General features: G+C 37.9%; 2 protein-coding genes across 5 annotated transcripts in view; one reads left to right on the plus strand and one right to left on the minus strand.

Moving 5' to 3' along the window:
- The window catches only part of SELENOF (selenoprotein F), a 42,446-nt gene extending 38,779 nt beyond the window's left edge, over positions 1-3,667 (minus strand). The window contains exon 1 of one of the 2 annotated variants that reach the window (XM_069478167.1): positions 3,454-3,659. In XM_069478167.1, coding sequence (XP_069334268.1) covers positions 3,454-3,537 — 84 coding nt within the window. In that variant the 5' untranslated portion in view covers positions 3,538-3,659. Of the gene's footprint in view, positions 1-3,453 lie in introns of both variants that reach the window. The other variant, XM_069478168.1, reaches the window with a different exon arrangement.
- Positions 3,668-4,084: 417 nt separating this feature from the next.
- HS2ST1 (heparan sulfate 2-O-sulfotransferase 1) overlaps positions 4,085-20,048 on the plus strand; it is a 172,143-nt gene continuing 156,179 nt past the window's right edge. For all 3 annotated transcript variants that reach the window (XM_069478170.1, XM_069478171.1, XM_069478172.1), the window contains exon 1: positions 4,085-4,600. In XM_069478170.1, the coding sequence (XP_069334271.1) occupies positions 4,477-4,600 (124 nt within the window). In that variant the 5' untranslated portion in view covers positions 4,085-4,476. The remainder of the gene's footprint in view (positions 4,601-20,048) is intronic.

The following is a 20,048-nucleotide window of genomic DNA, read 5'->3' on the forward strand; positions in this document are numbered from 1 at the left end:
TTGTTGCTTTTTTTTCTTAAAAACATTAGTCATTATGGCAGAGACAGAATAAAGCTTAGGGAAGTTAAAACAGCTTATTAAGGGTGAATTCTCCAGGACTCAGCTCTTTCCTGAGTCATTTTGTATTTTTGGGAGTGGGTGGGGTTTATTACTGCTATACACAAACTGCAGATATCCTCATGACTGATAGCATGGAGCAACATGAATGAACTGGGAGGCCATTTATACCTCAGACGGATTTAAATGAAGTATATGAGGCACAATTAAAAATTACGAAAAAAAATGGTCCCTGTATTCCCTTTGGTTACATTCTAATTGGCACAGGGGCAGGAGGAGTAGAGGGGTGGACACAGATGGACACACACAGATATGATTGGTTAAGACTGTGTGGATCGGGGCAATACAATATAAAGTATGATGATAGGATATGTAAGGAAGAAATTACATCTGACTTTGCAAGTCTGGCAGTGGAATGTGGGTTAACCTTTGTATTCTATCTAAACAAGAAGGAAATAAGGAAACTAAGGCCAAGAGTAAATTACTTTGCCTTAGATTGCAGTCAGTTATTAGAAGTTAAACCAGATAATAGATTTCCTTAAAGTTTAGTGTTGTTTTTCACTGTTACACAACACCAAGAATATGAATTTAATAGGCAGAGTTTGAGAGAGAGGGGCTGTGCATGATGGCTGTCTATGGGGATATTTAAGTGGAATGGTGTGGCTGTGGCCAATAACCCAGCAGTTTTATTTGATGGTTTACTGTGTGTAAGTTAGTATGCTTTTTCTTGTGGGGGTCACACAAAAGAATGGGTAAGTTGATCCCTGTCCTCAAAAGGTGTTAGTCTGTACTTACTAGCAAGAGTTATAGAGTTACCAGGAAATTTTTGAAGCATATCTAAGGCAGAGTCCAAGCATGTGTATTTTAACTTCTCCTTCCTCTATAATTCTCCTAGACACCTTCAGTTGGGGTCACTAATAAGCTAATTGAACACCATGTTCAGAGGCCTGCTGAATGAGAACATAGTGTGTGAAATATACTAAAACAAACGATGCCAATTCTCCACCTCTACCTTTTTGCTCTCTCAGTAGAGGCAAATGTTGGGAAACTAAGCCTGGACAAACAAGTGCCTTGTTAAGGAATGTTGAGGAGGAGAGACCTCACCTTAAAAGCAACAGGGAGCCACTGAAGAGTTTTAATTATGGCAAATTTAAGGTTTAGAAAGATCACTCTGGATACACTGGAGAGACTGGACGGATTAGAAAGGAAGAAAATGAGATGGGTACACCGTTAAGGAAACTGTTGGGGTAATTCCAGGCAAGCAAAGACAGTGGCTTGAATTTAAGTTACCACCTGAAGAAATAGAATTAAGTGGACTGCCTGGGAGAGTTCTAAGGGTCAAGTAACTAACTGAATTCAGAGAATGAAAGGAAAAAGGATTTAAAATGGCTGATTTCTGGCTTAGGTAATTGGGTAGTTGGCAAAGCCAACCATTTAAATTCTGAATATAGACAGAGATAATTCAAAGGGTGAACCAGGAGGCTCTTATTTCTAAGGTGAAAGATGTTTTTGGCCTGAATGAGGGACTAACAGTAAGTGGAGGGATCTGAGAGATGTTTACAAAGTAAAAGCAATAAGATTTGGTAATTGCCTGGGAGTGAGATATGTAAGGAAAGGAAGGAGTCAAAGATGACACCCTAGTTTAAGGCTTAAATTCTATGGATGGCCACTGTGGTACATTATTTAACTGCCATAAATTCCTCCTATCCTGATAATGCATACATCTTTGCGATGTGACCTGTCATTCTTCCCATGTAAAGATAGAAGGACTCTATTTCCCCATCCCCGAAATGTAGATTGGTCTTGTGACTTGCTTTGACAAATATGTAGTAGAAGTGATCTATGTGATTTCCAAGGCATAGCCTTAGGAGGCATTGTAGCTTTTGTTCTTTTGGAGTGTTGCCCTGAGACTGCCATGAAAAGAAGTTGATCTAGTCTATTAGAGGATGTAGGAGAATCAAGTCGCCCCAGCTGACAGCACAAACTATGAATGGCGGTACCCTTGGACCTTTCAGTTCAGCTGACCTACTAGCTCAACACAGTGCATAAATGAGTCCAGCGGAAATCAGAGGAACTAATCTACTAATCCACAGAGTTATGAGAAATCACTGTTGTTTTAAATTTTGAGGTGGTTAAACAGCCACAGACAACTGAAAGTCAGTGATAGAGAGATCAGAAGACAACTTGAAGTGCTATTTATCCTTCCATAGTGGTAATGGTGAACTCCTATGACCTAAGATGCACAAAAAATTACTTAAAAAGTAAAAGTTTAGAGAGGAGTGTTCCAGTAATTTCTAAGGCACCAAATACCCTAACAGAGTATTGGAATGTTAATTAGACAAGTAAAGAATCTACCTTTTGGGTAAGATAGCAAAAGCAAACAGGCAGGATGCTTTCAAACTCCTTGATGAAAGAAAAGCAGGTGTTTACAGAGGCCTACCATATAGTTCCCAACTCCCCCAAATCTTGGACAAATCAATTAAACCAGTTCTCTAGGAGAAAACTTTTCAGCAGGCTCAGCAGGGAATACCTGAAGAATTAAGACATGTAAGAACGCAGTGCCTAAAATTCCATTATTCCCATAGCAAAACATGGATTGCAAACTTCTTATGAGGAGCTGGCCAACGTCTAGCTGTTTCGTGAATGAAGAAAAAAAAAAAAGTCAAAACTAGCCTTTCCCCATTCAACGATTAAGAACCCATCTGTTCTCTTAATGGAGAAAAAATGAAAAACAAAATACAAAAACACTGCCCAATTTTAAGCAAAATGATGGCCATCAACTAAAAAATCAATTTTAAAAATATATTATGCTTTGGAATACAGAAGCTCCTTATATTGCAACAACATTGTTTAAAACCACAAATCTCACGGTGGCATGTAAATGCCAAAGAGAGATAAGAGATTAACAGTTAAGTAGGAAGAAAGAGAGAGAGAGAGAGAGAGAGAGAGACAGGGAGAGAGATGTCAACAGGAATTGTTCGCCTGGGCCAAAGACTAGAAGACTTTCCTCTTAACATTTGGGAGGCTCGTCACAAGGAACAGTAGTTCCCTTGAATTTCCGCCCGTTTAAAAACCACTTTCACTCTTTGCCAATCTTTATTGCCCCGCCTTGTGTGTGACTTACTGATTGTTTTTAGCTAGAGCTGTGTAAGAGAAAATAAGTACTCAAGACATGAAGTCTGGAAAGCACTGCTCCTAGAAACCCAAGACAGGGAAGAATAAGCATCAACCTAAGAATTAAAGCCACGTTGCATTCCAGCCGCAGCAGTTACTACGGAAGCCCAGTCCTCCCACCCTTTTCAAATGTGGCTCCCAAACAGGACCGAACGTTCTGTTTTCCTCAGCTGCACTCCTCCTACTCGCCCTGGGGCAGCTGCGGAGGTGATTTACACTCACCGCTTGAAGTACAGTCGCCAACAGCAAACGCAGCCCAAACGCCGGAACAAGCCATCGATCGAGCCCTGCCGCCATCGCCTCCATCTTCTGTAGTTCTCTGGCTGCCTAGAGGACCCCTTAGCTAGGGGCGTCCACTCCAGAGCCTGATCCAAAACAGGCCGCTAAAGGCTGCTGCCGTCAAACCTCTTGTTTTGCAGAGACGGGTATAAACCAAGAGCATATGAAAGCTTAAAGGTGATCAAATATAAAGACAGTCACTGAGTGCTTTCGATTACCCAAATCAGGCACTTTCTTAAACTCCCCACTTCTTTGCTACTCAGTCCTCCTTTCTTTCATTCACGACACTCCGTCAAGCAGCCAAGAAGCCCTGCCTTCGCCCGTTTCTGCCCTGCCTTCTCCAAGTTTACCCAATCGAATGCCGCCTCGGTAGAGCCCTTGGCAGAGGAAGCCAACCGTAAACCGAATCGAGAACGAAGAGTAGGGGTTCTTCGGACCAATACGTACCACCGAACAGGGAGAGGGGGTGGAGCCTCTGGTTGCCTAGCAGCGTACGTGGATGCGTGCGCGTGGTGGCGGAGGGGGATGGGCGGGGGCGGGACTGAGGGCGGCGCAGCCGCAGCCGCAGCGCTGGTGGAGGAGCGCGCGGCCGCGAGCAAAGAAGGGAGGGAAGGAAGGAAGAGAGGGAGGCGGGCAGGCAGGCGGGCGCGGGGGTCGGGAACTGAGGCAGTAGAGGGAGGCGAAAGCCCGGCAGCCGCTTCGCGCTGTGTTTGCTGCGCGGGCTTTTGGAGGGGGTGGCTGTAGAGTCGGCTGGGGAGAAGAGGGCACCGGCGGCGTTGGTGCTAGCGCCTGGGGGCGGGGGACCGGAGAGGCGAGAAGGGGGGTCGCTGCGGTGGTTCTCTCGCTGTCGCGCTCGCTTTCCTTGCCTCTCTCCCGGCTCGGTGGGCTCCTCCCGGCGTCTCTCTCGCCTCCGGGGCCCCGCTCCCCGCCCCCCGCGGTATGTCTTGATCCCGAGCAGCGGGTTTCATGGGGCTCCTCAGGATTATGATGCCGCCCAAGTTGCAGCTGCTGGCAGTGGTGGCCTTCGCCGTGGCGATGCTCTTCTTGGAGAACCAGATCCAGAAACTGGAGGAGTCCCGGTTGAAGCTAGGTGAGGAGCCGTACTGCTCCGGGCTGAGTGGTGTGGAAGGGGCCGGGCCGGGGACGCACTGCAGCCGGAGCAAGTGGGCGTTCGTCTAATCTGGGGTCTGGCTCAGGGGCTGGGGGCTGAAAGAGGTTGCAAAGAGAGCTGGGACTGAGGGGCATCGAGAGCACAAGCTCCATGCAGGGGGCGAATTAAGCTTGTGTGGCGTGCTGCGCTCGCGAGGTCATGGGGCAGCGGTTGGGCTTCCCTGAGCCAAAGGGTTGCCCCGAAGTAGGCATTCCACGGAGAAAGAGCGAGGGAAGACCGAACTCAGTGGGGAGCGGGTGCTGCTGGAGCAGATAGAAACGCTCAGCCTCGCGTGTTCTCTAAAAGTCGTACAGAAAGCCCCGGCAATGTCAGCGAGGGGTATTCTAATTTGAGATATAGGTACCTGGGTACTGATTGTTTTGGGGTTGGAGGGGTTCACCAAGGGGTAGATGCGCAGAAATGGAAGGAGATGCTGGGAATGACAGGGAGTAAAAGAAATGCACTGTAGTGAGTTGCACTCCTGTCCTGGGGGCAGCAAGGGACCTCACCACTGACAGTTGAGGTAGGCTGGCCAGGTAGGAGAAGAAAGCAAGTAAAAAGCTTCAACGGAGTACCGAAACGAAGCATCTGGGATTTAAATTCTTTTTTAGTGTCGCTAAACTGATTAATTTGGGCTTCAGAATAAGGATGTATATATGAGTTCTTTCGCGGCGGTGTTGATGTAGTGAATTTAGAAGAGGAGGGAACGCTGAAGGGGAATTACAGTGAGGTTTCCGTTTGTCATAGGAAAAGTTAAACTATCCGGAAAGTTAACCATATGGTTAAGTACCCTAAAGAGTTAGTGCTTTAATGGGTGAAGGGATCTGAAGTACAAATAGTTGGAGTATGAAGTTGTGAAAGAACAGAAAAAAAGCACAGATAATAGGTACTTTCCGGTTATTAGGGACTTTTGGCATTTGGAACATCTCAGGATGGAGAGGAAGTGTTAAAAGAATTGACAGTGATAAGTTTTGATTTAAAAATGTACATGGCACTTAATCAGCTCAAGAGAGGCTGTAATGAATATGGAAAAATAATCTGAAGTGGTTTTTTTTTTTTTGTATGCACTTTCACCTCAGCAACACTTCAAATGCCTTTTGAGAAGCAAGCAAAAAAAAAAAAACCTTCATCAATGTAATTTCGAACAGCTAGATGCTGCAGTGAGTGATGGTTAATTTTTAAGAAAAATGTACCAGAAAGTAATTGTAGTATTACATATAGTAGCTGTTTTGGTGGACTTTGCAAAAGCCTTGGCATTTTAAAGAGCGTTGTATCAAAGAGCATCAGATAAATGTGAAGTGTGACTAAAGTTGAAGAGGAGCTAAATAAAGGTACCTCATAAAGTCCTCAACTCTAGGGTAAAATTTGAAGAGCTATCCAATTTATTTGCCATGATTTTATTTTATTAATATGTGTCTTGTATGATGGAAAAGATGTTCACTTTCAGTATTGAGGGTTAGCCAGTATGGTTTTTCTTTTCATTTGGATCCATTTAGCAACATTCAGGGTCACATTCAGTCTGGCTCAATGATCCAGCTTTACAGAAAAAAGTGACTCCTCTTAGAGGGAGTTGAAAATTATATTAAAATAAAATAAAATTTGTACTTTATTGTATTGCTACTTGGAATTCTCTGGAGCTGATTACTTAGATGCATTACAATGGGTTGGAATAACCTAAATTTTTTATTTTTCCCCCTTGCCTACCGTTGTTTTCCATGATACTTGAAAATGATTTCCATAGACACAACCTGAATGATTTTAAAAAGAAAGTTATCTGAAGATGTAGGATGCCACAGGTAGAACATAATATGCTTTCATGTGTTTTTTTTTTTTTACAAGAAAGAAAATTTCCATCAGAAATAATATACACTAAAATAAATAATTCCATGAGCAATAGTAGATACGCATCAAAATAAATCTTGAAACTGATTCAAGAAAAGGAGCCTCAAATACAAAACACTTGAAATACTTTGCAAAAACAAAATACTTTGCAAAAATATGACAAGTAAAATATAACTTTATGTTTCTATCAGCATTCTTTTTTTTTGTTTTGTTTTTTAAAGTCTTACAAGGGCCAGGTGTAGTGCCTCATTTCTATAATCTTAGCACTTTGGGAGGCTGAGGTGGGAGGATTCCTTGAGGTCAGGAGTTTGGGACCAGCCTGAGTAACACAGTGAGACTCCCCCAAAACAGAAAAATTAGCCAGCCTGTAGTCTCGGCTACTTGGAGGCTGAGGCAGGTGGGTCACTTGAGTCCAAGAGTTTGAGGCTACCAAGTACTATGATGACACCACTGCACTCTAGCCTGGGTGACAGAGTAAGACCCTGTCTCAAAAAAGAAAAAAAAAAAAAAAGTTCTTATAAAAGGCTTTAGTCTGACCCCTTAGAAAAGAAAGGCAGAAGGCGGCTTGCTTATTTATTTATTTTTTTATGAGGCAGCATCTCACTATGTTGTCCAGGCTGACCTTGAGCTTCTGGGCTTAAGCAATCCTTCCTCCTCACTTTCCGTAGTAGCTGGGACTACAGATGTGCACCACCATACCTGACTAATTTTTATGTTTTTGGAGGTGGGGGGTCTCCTTATGTTGCCCAGGCTGGTTTCAAACTCCTGGCCTCAGGCGATCCTCCTGCCTTAGCCTCTGGAGTAGCTGGGACTATAGGCGCACACCACTGTGCCAGGCAGGAGAAGGCATATTTTGACGACCAGACTCTGTATTAACCACCTTTGATCTGTGTTACTCTTAATCTTCCAAAAACACCATAGAGAGCCATTTTTTTGCAGATGCAGGAGCAGGCTCAGAAGTTATAACCTGCCCAAGACCACAGTACTAATAGTGGTGGGTCAGGATCGGAACCCATGTCTAATTCCAAATCAAGTGCTCCTTTACTTAATTATATCAGGCTGCTTGAAACTTTATATTGACATTACACTAAGATTTAGCTGTTTGAGTAGAATATTTAAATTGTAATATCAATGTTTAATTGCATTTATTGGGAAGAATGAGTATCATTCTGAGAAAATTCAATTTCTGACAGAGAATTGGGTTGTAATGTTTGCCCATTGTTTATATCCATATAATGAACATAATTATATTACTCAATGAAATAGATGGCTTGTTTCCGTTACAGGAAAAAAAAAAATCTGGTTGTTTTCTGTAAGTGTAAAATCACAACATTAAAAAGCGTTTTTATTTTGGCATAAAAAACTTAAACATTTTGCCCTTTAACATGGTTTTTATTATTATCCTTTCCATTATAGAAGATTCCAAAAGATTGTATTGTCTGATAGTGCCATTAGTGCACCTTGATTTGAGAGAGTACAGTATTTTGATGGTGAGACCTCTAATAGAGTTATGGATATATTCAAAACCAAGGTGTATTCATTGACTGCTTGGGAAATTCAGTGTATAAATAGGAGTTTAAAAAACCTAGTATCACATAATACAGTTTTCTTTTATTTTTCTTTTTTGACAAATATGGGATCATGGTATGCATATTATTTTGCAGCTTGCTTTTTATTCATTGAATATCATAGACATCTTTCCCAGTCAGTGCATATAAATTTGACTTATTCTGATTAATAGCTGTATGATATTCCAAAGTATTCATGTATCATGAGTTATTAAGCCATTGTGCTCATAATGGACATTAGGTTTGTTTCCACATCCCCCTTATTTACTTATTTTTTTACTGTTTCTTTTCTTGATATTATAAACAATGTTACAAGAAACATCCTTATATGTCTATTTAACTCATTATGTGTTGATGTCATTTCTTCACTAGGGTAAATTATATATGGGATTGTTGGAACAAAGGATATACCTATTTTATAATTTAACAGACTTTAAAATCAGTTACTTTCCAGAATTTTTCTATTTTCCAAAAGGTTACAGTAATCCATACTGCCAGCACACACTCACAAGCACTGAAAGCTATCGGCTTTTCATTTTTGCCAGTTTGAGGCTGTGAAATGATGCTGTTGGATTAATTTACATTTCCCCAATTTCTAGTTAGGTTGAACGTTTTTTACATGTGTTTATTGCCCTTTTACTTGCTAGTTCATTTTCATTTGTCTATTTTTCTATCAGGTGGTTTACTCATTTTTAGATTTTTTTTTAAATGTTAGTGATCCTTTATCTGTCATGTCTTGCATCTGTTTCTCCAAGTTTGTCATTTTGCTCTTGACTTAATGGTGTGTTTTGCTTATACAGAAGTTTTAAAATTTACATAGTCACATTTATCAATGTAGGCAAGTAGTTTTTGTATGTTGCTTAAGAAGACTTCCCTGAGTCAAGATTGTGTGCATTCTCTGTTTTGTTGTAGTACGTTATTGTTTATTATATTTAGCTCTTTAAACCATTTATATGTTTAAAGAGATTTATCATAATTTCTCTTAATGAATAGCCACTAATGGCAAATACTAGTAAATAATCCATTTTCCCACTGTATGTTAACAGTCCATATATCATATGTTAAGTTTTCATACATTCTTAGATCGATTTTTGACTCTATTCTTTTCCACTAATAAGAGATTCTTTAAAACTCAGGAACCCATATGTTGGCTTCAAGGTATCATTGGATTCTCTGAAATTATATGCATAACTTTCATCAAATTTACAAAATTATATATGATTCCTTTTATGGTAAGAATCACAGATTTGTAGTAGCTGTTTCATATTTGATGGAGTGTGTTTTAGTTTTTAATAACATTATAACATGCACCTTTAAGTCAAATTTAGGAGATAAGTACATTAGTTACGAAAAAGTTTGTCAGGGAAGTTTTTTCAACTTCATTTGAAAAAACTTCATTTTATTAAAATGTATACTTTATTTTCTAATGAGAACTGGAAAAGGACAGGGAATCAAAATGAAAACTATTTAGCTGTGACTCAGAACTGAACTTGTCAGAATGTATGGCCTGCAAATAGTAGTTCTTTCTGAATCTCGAGAGCACACTTGTTGCTGATGTTAACTGATGAAATAGTTCTAACATAAATGTTAGAATTATGAGCTTGATAATTTTATTTTCCATAGGGTTTAAGCATTGTAAATAATATTTGTTAACCATATGCTTATAACACTACTATATAAGTTTATGAATGCATTAGGATACAATCTTTTACATGAGGAAAGTAATTCAGAATGGATTATGTAGTCATCTCCATTGGTGAGAATTCTGTTACTTATTATGTTCTTAAAACTCGAATAAAGAACTAATTCCAGGGCCAAGGTTGAGAGACAGATCTTTGGAATTTGGTCGTTTTTACAAGTGCCTGAAACCATGCAATAATACCTGTAAAAATGTTCCAGAGAATATAGATTTCCCCACTTCTGAAATCATTTGGAAAACTTCACAGTAGCTACTACTGTTTAGAGGACTTTGGGTTAACAGGAATGCAGTTACTCTAGAATTGCTAATTGGTGCCGCACTTAGGAGTCCTAAATAGGATATCTAGTGCCATGGAGTGGTCACCTGAAACAGTTGATCTCAATTAAGATAATTTCAGGATGTCTGTCCTCCACTCTGTTAAGCCTTCCAATAGCTTTTTCACACTTAGTGAAATGAAATAATAATGAATATTCAAACACAGCTCTCCAAAAAAGACCATTTTTGAAGAATGTACTTACAGATGAACTTCATAATCATGGTTCACTATAGTCTAATTACTTATAATTATCTACCCACCTACCAGTACCTGCAGTTATGTATTCTGTCTTTCTGCCTGTTAACTATAGATTAACTGTCAGTACTCCTGTTGGGTCACTTGTGCACCTGATCTTATCCTCTCGCCTACCTAGAGATGTGGTTCCAGAAGCTTTTCATCATTCTCCTAAAATCATAATTTCCCCCCATTCTGCTGGGTTATTCTCACTAGCATATGAAAGTGATATCATTTCTCCCATCAAGAAGATGAAACAATACTTAACTTTGTTTTCCCCTTCTCAGCCAACCTCTGTGCCATATTTCTGTTCCCCTTTGCAGGAAAAGTCCAAAAAATTGTTTATTCTCACACTCTCTAATTGCCAAAGCCTCCAATCACATCCTTAAGTGTTGTGGTCATATTTTGGTCATCTTCTTACTTGTGCTACAGCAGAATTAGGTAAAATTGATTACTTCCTTTTCTTTCTTTTTTTTTTTTTTTTTGAGACAGAGTCTCACTCTGTTGCCTGGGCTAGAGTGCAGTGGTGTCAGCCTCGCTCACAGCAACCGCAAACTCCTGGGCTAAAGCAATCCTACTGTCTCAGTCTCCCGAGTAGCTGGGACTACAGGCATGTGTCACCATGCCCGACTAATTTTTTCTATATATTTTTAGTTGTCCAGCTAATTTCTTTCTATTTTTAGTAGAGTCAGGGTCTCTCGCTCTTGCTCAGGCTGGTCTCGAACTCCTGAGCTCAAATGATCAGCCCTCCTCGGCCTCCCAGAGTGCTAGGATTACAGGCGTGAGTCACCGCCCCTGGCCTCCTTTTTCTTGATAGACTTTCTTTGCTTGGTTTCCAGGATACCACACTCTTGGTTGTCTTCCTACCTCATTGTTCACTTTTCTGTCCCCTGTGTTAGATCCCCCTTTTCTCTCCCAACCTCTTAATCTAAGAATATTCCAAAGGCTCAGTTTTTGGAACTCTTCTCTGTTCTCCCTTAGTTGGTGATTTGTATGCTGACGGCTTTCAGGTATATATTTCTACTGCAGACCTGTTTCCTAAACATTGGATTCATGTAATTCAGCTACCCACTTGACATTTTCTTTGGGTAATTAACAGGTTTTTTAAACCTCTTGTGTCTAAAACAGATCTTCTGATCTCTGTGTTCCCTGCCTTACCCCACCCAAACCCAACCCTTTTCACTTCTGTCCTTTCTGATGGCAGAAAGGACAGTTGATGGCAGCTCCATCCTTCCAGTTTCTAAGGTTGACTTTTCTATTTCTGACACTCTACATCTAATCTGTCAGGAAAATCTTATTAGCTTTACCTTTAGAATATTTCTAGACTATGACTACTGCTCAACACTTCCACTGTTATCTCTCTAATTCTAGATAACCATTATCTCTTCCCTGGATTACTGCTGCATCTTCACTAGTCGCTCTGCTTCTGTGCTTGCCTCCCTACAGACTAGTCTCATAACAGCTAGAGTGTTATAAGAATGAACTACTGCATAAAACTCTTTAGAAGCTTCCTGAATTAGAGTGGTGCTAGCTGCTTTTAAAATAAAGCCTAAAGTTTTATTGACTAATCATAATAATCAGTTATGTATTTTTACTTATTCGTGTATTAGGTGGTCTTTTTGGTAGGTAGTTTACATGGATGATTCAAGGTGTTAGGTACCTAATGTCTGTGGTTCTACCATCCCCTCTGGCCTTGGAGTTCTCTGCTCTCAGCCTGGGGAAGAGACAAGAGGAGGGTCAGGAGGTGCCCCCTTCTAAACTTTGACCTCTTTTACCCTCAGTCTGTTAGTGAGGACTAGTTACCATCTATATGCAAGGGGTGAGGCCAGGAATGGGGATTTTTAGCTGACAGTCATCAGTTAGGTGCATGAATGTTTAGGCTGTGTTGTCGTCTTGATTAGTTAACCCCTTTTTTATTATGAGATAACCTTCTTTATCCTTTGTAATATTCTTTGCTCTGAAACCTACTGCTATGGTCAGAATATGTCCTCCAAAATTCATGTATTGGAAACTTAATCCCCATTGTAACAGTGCTAGGAGGTGGGGCCTTTTTGTGGGGAGAGGGTTAGGTCATGAGGACTCTACCCTTATGAATGTATTAATACTGTTATAAAAAGGGCTTGTTGAAGTGGGTTCTTTCCTGCCATTTGAAGACACAGTGTTTGTCCCCCTTTGGCCCTTCTGCCTTCTACCATGTGAGTATGTAACAAGAAGGCTCTCACCAGATACTGGTGTCTTGATCTTTGACTCCCCGGCCTCAAGTACCATGAGGAAATGCGTATCTGTTCTTCATAAATTATCCAGTCTCAGGTATTTTGTTATACCAGCACAAAATGGACTATGACACCTATTTTGTGTGATATTAATATAGGCAGTTCGGGGGTTTTTTTTTTTTTTTTGGATGAGTATCGGCATGGTATTTTTTCCCATCCTTTTAATGCTACTGTGCTTGTGTCTTCATAGTTAAGGTGAATTTCTTGTAGGCATTATATAGTTGAGTCTGGCATCAGTTTTACAACTTCTCTTTTAAATGGGATGTTTATAGCATTTACTTTAATGTAGTTTAAGTGTCTGGGTTGGGTGTCTTGGGTTTAAGTGTCTGAGTTGCTATTTATTTTCTGTTTGTCCTATGCGTTCTGTGTTTCCCTTTTTTCTCTTTCTGCCTTTTTTAGGGTTAATGGGGTTATTTTTTTAAATTCTGTTTTATCTCATTTGATGAGTTATTAGTAGTGCTCTTTGTTGTGTTTTTTAGTGATTGTTTTAGGGTATATAGTATACACTGTACCACTTCTCATATAGTTTAAGAACCTTAATATATTTTCACTCTCTTTTTCCTGGATTCTTGCCATTTTTGTTATACATTTTACTTCTGTACGTAAGTCCTATAATACATTGGTATTGCTTTTGCTTTCAGTAATCAGTTATCTTTTAAAGAGATTTAAAAATTTTTTTTTGAAGTATTTCATATTTACTTACATATTTACTATTTCCAGTGTTCTTCCTTTCTTTGTGTTGATACAGATTTTCATCTGGTACCATTTTTCTTCATCCTGAAGAATTTCTTTTAACATTATTTACACTAAAAAATATACTAGTGATGAATTGTTTTCACTTTTGTATATCTGAAAAAGCCTTTATTTGCCTTAGGATTTGAAAGTTATCTTTGCTGGGTATAGAATTGTAAATTGGCATTTTTTATTTTTAGTACTTTATAGGTGTTGCTCCACTCTCTGTTGGCTTGCATTCATTGTTTTTGATGAAAAGGCTGCCATCATTCATATTTTTATTCCACTATGTGTAATGTGTCTTCCCCCTCCCCCTCTTTGGCTGCTCTTTAAGATTTTCACCGGCTGCATGATTATAATGGCCCTTGCCATTATGTTTCTTGTGCTTGGGGTTTGTTGAGCTTCTTGGCCTATTGGTGTATAGTTTTTAATTACACTTGTAATTTTTTTGGCCATCATTTCTTCAGACAGTTTTTCTGTGCTCTTTCTCCTCTCTTTCGGGAATTCAACTCACGCATATGATAGACCACATGAAAATGTCCGACAGTTCATGATGTTCTATTCATTTTTCCCAATCTGTTTTTCTTATGTATTTTAGATAGCTTTTACTACTATGTCTTCAATTCACTAATGCTTTCTTCTGCAGTTTGTAATCCACTTTTAATCTTGTCCAAGGTATTTTTTTTTTTTTTTTTATCTCAGGCAGTTTCCCTACCTCCATTTCTAGATGTTCAATCTGGATATTTAAAAAGTTATCTTCCATTTCTGTCCTTAAAATGCTCTTGCTTGAACATGCTATTTTCTTGAACATATGGAACATTGTTATAATAATTCTTTTTGATGTCCTTGTCTACTAATTCCATCTTATATGTCATTTCTGGGTGCTTTCTATTGATTTACTTTTCTCTATATTATGGGCCATATTTTCCTCCTTTATAGAAACAGTTTGACTCTTTTGAGGCCTGCTTTTAAGTTTGTTCAACAGGGCCAGAATAGCCTTTAGTCTAGGACTAATTTCGCTTCACTACTGAGTCAATACCTTTGTAGTTCCCTTCAAAGTACTCTACCCAGTGCCCTGTGTATTACAGGGTTTTTCCATTTTGACTGATGGGAACACTGGGTGAGTGTTCCACATTCCCCTTTTGAGTGGTTCTTTTTAGGTCTCTGTTAGTTTCTTCACAAAAATGCACTGATTGGTACTCTGCTGAAAATTCTATTTGAAACTCTGTCCTCTTCAGTATACTGCCCAGCAAACTTCAGCTATCTTGGCCTTCCTGAACTCCCTATTTTGGCTGCTTAATTCAGGGAAACTGTTGGACCCCTAAATTAGACTGTCTTTCTCCTTCCCTGTGCTATAGCCTGGCAACTCTCTTTAATCAGTCATAGCACTCATTTCCTTTTTCTCAGGGATCACCATACTATGCTGATTTCTTGTCTAATGTCCAGTGTCTCAAAACTTGTTATATATTTTATCATTCTGTTTAGTTTCAGATGGGAGGGTAAATCCCTGTTACTCCATCTTGGCTAGAGGTGGAAGCTGGGTGGATTGGTGGATCTTTGATTGTGTGTCCCTAGATTGACTTAGGGGAAAGTAGTGAAGTTTTGAATCATTTGAATTATAATTGACAATTAAAACTACTATTGTAAATTCAGAGAAAGAATCATGTTTTATGCTTCTCTGTTTCTTCATAATCTCTAGCATGGTATGTTGAGCACAGGCCCTTAGGAAGTTGTTAACAGAAAGTTAGAGGCAAGACTTAGCCATGATAGTCCCACCTCCCTCCTTCCCCGTGGAAGTTTCAACTGGACTTCACGGAATTCTTTTGAGTATTACCAATTTTATTCTGAGTTCAAGAAACCAGGCTTTATTGTAACCCTTTAGATGCAGCTTAGTCTAAGATGGAGGCTCTTTCAGACTGGACAATGAAGTATCTGGCTTCAGGAGAGATTTTTGCTTTTCCTGTTAGTGTGGCTCTTGAGCTAATTGATAACATTCTTGTTGGATGTGGGTGGATGGATAGCCCTCTTCAGAGGCTTCTTTCCTGTATTCCTTCTTTTACACCCTTATTCCAAGCCAGGTAGTGGGGAAGAGAATCAGAAGGATGGTGGTGCTAATGGTAGTTAAAATCAGTATGTTGCGTGTACAGAAAATGCATCTAGTTTATCTTAAGGTGAATATTATCATTATTGTTCTCAGGTCTTCAACTTTACATGATATAATTCTTGCTAAAGGTAGGTAGGTTATATTGAATCTGTGGGGAAAATAAAGTGTCAGAGACAACCCTTTTTAATTGAAACTGTTGGATTCTTCTGTTGGAAGGAGGTTTGAAAATTGCAAATTGATTTGGTACTCATGTGGCAACTTAAAACTGGATTTAGAGGCAAAGTCATGGTCACTTTCCTAAATTCCAGTACAAGTTAGGAATTGTCTATTAATTGGACCTTGTATTATTCCATTATTTCTTTTTAAGTTTGTTACATAGCTAGAAATAAGCGATTTGTACTCAGAAATGACTTTAGAGACTCATCAGGTGTGGGCTGGGAAAGGGGAACTCAGTTGGAAAACTCCTTAAAGTTTTTCTTAGTGTGGTTATGGATTTGAGGTTAAGTGGCTATGTAGGTGCAAACTAGCTCTTGGCATATTTATTTCTGTCATTGGTTATAAACTGAGTTGGGCTTAATGAAAGTAATTTAGAGATGTTATTGGTTTACTGATAAGACACTGTTGGTAAATATTCCCTTTATGCTTTGGAGCAAAATAGTATAGGAAATACGCTGATCAATCTAGTTTGTTTATTTATTTATTTGCTTAAATAAGTCAGTAGGTTTTGGTATCTGAGTATACATGGCTTGTCTTTAGACAATGAGTTCTGTCTTAAGTGCTCTATTACTATTATGCTTTCAAAATAATGCCTTGTTACAGTATATCTTCTATTTTCATTAATAGTAACTTTAAAAAAATGAAGTCTTTAGAAAACACTAGCTGTGTTACATAAACATTATAATTAAAATCATACTGCAAACATGAATTTTTATTTGGTATTCAATAAAGAGTTGCATATTCTACCTTATTTTCATTCTAAGAGCTTGGTGATTAATCAGGGCTGTCTATGGTTCTTTCAGTTTCTAAAGTATAATGTAAAAGGACAATATCTTAAGTATTTAATGATAAGAAATGTACTATTTTGAATATATGCAGGATGTTGGAGCTTTGAGTAAAATTGAGTTATTGGCTTAAAATAAAATCAATAAAATCCTCCTTCAACCTTGTCTTCAATTTACTTATGTAAGCTTTGTCCATGCCAAACTGAAACTAGTTCAGCAGTAAGTTTTCACACTAGATTCTTGATCTGTATTTAGATTTAATACGTATTTAAGGTTCTTGATTCTTATTCTGTATCTGGATGTTAAGAAACTGCATCCAATTGCCAGCATTTTTTATTTCAACTCAATTTTATTACTTTTTAACAAAACACACTCAATTCTTTTATAAAATTGTTAGATGTTCCCCCAATATGTTATATATACTTTTAGCAAAAAACTAGGTTAGGTCAGTCGTTTCCTCTATAAAATAGCTGACTAGAACAATTGGCTTGACATGATTTTAAGGTTTATTTCAATAAACAGCTTCTTCATTTTGTTAAATAGGATAAAATAAAAACCATTCACCATTGTCCTCTAGGACATAAATTTCTTTTCTTGTTTTGAAGATTAAAACAAAAAAGCAAACAAACTTATATGATGATATTTGAGTGTCTTGAAATAGTCTAGATTTCTCAGCCAGCACAATTAGGGATATGTGTGACTTTTGCTCCTGAACCTGGGGCTTGTTAGTGATAGTCTCTATTTGACTTGGGTTAAGCCCATCCAGGCTATATCTGATAGATGAGATGCCATTGTGTGCTCTTCTTCCATTGTCTTAGGTTGGAACTTTGTGGTTAATTAACCCTGTGACTAATTATAAAACAATCTAGTCTTCCTCATGACCATTCTGACTTCCCTTTTATCTTTTTTTACTTGTTTTGAATCTCTTCTATCTTTGCCATTAGACCCATGTTTCTTAAATAGTTTTTTGCTTTTCTTACCAGTGGTAAGCCATCATGACCTCTGAACCTCCACCTGTTCTAGAAAATAATAACTAACAGATGTTGAATACTTAGTGTATACTAGGCATATTCTAAATGTTTTATGTGTATGATTTCATTTAACATAAATGATGCTTATTTTGCCTTAGAGAGTTGCTCTAAAGGTAAATGATCTTCAAATGAGATAATGAATATGAAAATGTTTGTGAACTATACAAACACTATAGTTTAAGTTGTCATTAATAGTGTGTAACTACTTTCTCTTTGCTGTTGTTGTCTTCATGGTTTAATACAGTCTAAAGTTTGCATTTGTGGTGCTATGGTTTTTCCCATGCCCTACCTCATAGGATGACACTAGTCTGATAAGAGTTTAGATAAATCAAATGATTATATTACATGAGTTTTAGATTTCACATTCAGATTAGCTTTTTATTCTTTCCTCTTTTAGGAAAGAATAATCACTGGCAATTCATATTGTTATTTGCCACCTAAAGATAGAAATGTTTGCTTTCATAAAAATTCTAGAGAAGCTCTAGCTTTTTAACCTTACAAATTCTTTTTAGTCTTTCCTAGTAATTCCTGATGAATTGGTAGTTTAAAGATAGAATTTTATAAAATGCAAATTAAATTTGTGGTGGGAATTTCTGCATGTGTGTGTACGTATGTGTGGGTATATATATGTATAAAGTAATTCCTTAGCATCTAAATAATTTTTAAAGCATAGCCAGATTAATTTTTAAATGATAGCCAGATTAATGAAGGAAGGACTTATTTCCCAAGCTTATTTCTCCATTTTAGAAAAAGTTTTATGTGATAGTTCCTTTAATATAGGAACTTTTTCAGTTTTCCCATGGTGATTCATTGTCATATCTCAAATAGAGGAAAAAACATAAATGTGTGTATCCTTTACTTTAGTAAGTTCAGCTTTTTTTTTACTTTTTCATTCAAATATAGACCAGTATGGGTTTGTACTTTCATATTTATTGCTGAGTTTATGAGAATGATTTTAGGAAAAAACCCAAAATTCTTGAATCTAACACAGCTTCAAAGACTATTAACTCAGGTGAACAGTTATTTGCCATTCTACAATGAGAAATTTTGATAGACTAAACTGATAGAGAGTATGAGAGATAAACTATATTGCGATAAACTCTTTCATATATTATTGCTACTTCTTTTTTGGGGCATCGTAGCATTATTCTTAAGTACAGGTCAGTCTTACTGAAGATTTAACATTTAGTTACTATATACAATTTCATGAGTAGAGCATTGATTTGATTTGCATATTATAATAGCGGTTTATGTTTTGGGTATCTTTAAAAATTTTCCTAATTAGCAGTGAAAACATTTTGAAAGAGAGGCTGGAATTATTAGGAGCTCTATTTACTTGCATTTTAGCTATACCTTTAAAACTTTAAAAAGTTTATTTCTTAGTGACTTTACCAATCTAGAATTGAGAATGACAGAATGGGAAAACAGCATGAACCTTTTATATTTCACCTAACCTTCCCATGAAGTGTAGTATCCCAGAGGTGGAAACTGTGTCTTAATTTTCAATTTGTTTTCAAAAACTTAGGCATATGTTAGTCTGGGTTTAACATAATTAATGCAATATACCCACTTATTTTATAGTCAAAGCAACAGCAGCCAAAATCTTGCCTGGGAATAAAAATATTTCGGAATTAAGTGATGCACAAAAGTCATAAACTTTCATTTTAGGCCAGGGTCATGATTAAATATTAAAATTACTAATTTAATTAATAGTGATACCTGTCAGTTTTTTCTCTATTAGAACAGCATTAGTAATAGGAAGCAAGCAGAATAGTCACTAAAAGCACATGTACTGTTAGACATAAGAAGTTGGAGCTTTTTTCAAGGGTAGGAGACAAAAGAAGGCAGAAAAAGTACAACAGTCTAGGTTAGGTTACTATGATGAACCTGTCTTCCTCAAAAGCTTCTGAATACATTTCTGAAGTAGGTAACATAATTATGTTGTGGTCATAAAATAATGGTACAAAAATAATAATAAATACTATTTTTCAAAGTAGTCACCTTGAGAAAATTATATATGAGAAAACAAGTTGCTGGGCTGAATGTGGTGGCTCACGTCTGTAATCTTAGCATTTTGGGAGGCTGAGGCAGGAGAATTGCTTGAAGCCAAGAGTTCAAGACCAGCCTGAGAAACTCAGTGAGATCCCATCTCTACAAAAAAATAGAAAAATTAGCTAGGCATGTGGTGCATGCCTGTAGTCCCAGCTACTTGGGAGGTTGAGGCAGGAGGCTCATTTGAACCCAGGTGTTTGAAATTACAGTGAACTATGATGATGCCACTGCACTCTAGCCTGAGCAATGGAGCGAGACCTTATGTATAAAAATCAAAGTGGCTGAAAATATTTTGAAATTCTTTATGGAGTTGGTTTCAGAAGATTGGGTGCCATGGCTCACCTTTAATTCTAGCACACTGGAAGGTAGAGACAGGAGGTTTGCTTGAGGCCAGGAGTTTGAAAACTATACAAGATCATTTTTATTAATAGCCATAGTTAAGAAGTATAATTAAAAATTTTAAATTGTAAAAATAATTAAATAATATTTGGAAAAAAGGAAAAAGTAACCTTTATTTCACACATTATAAAACATCA

Source organism: Eulemur rufifrons, chromosome 8, assembly GCF_041146395.1.
Source record: "Eulemur rufifrons isolate Redbay chromosome 8, OSU_ERuf_1, whole genome shotgun sequence".
NCBI classification, from domain to species: domain Eukaryota; kingdom Metazoa; phylum Chordata; class Mammalia; order Primates; family Lemuridae; genus Eulemur; species Eulemur rufifrons.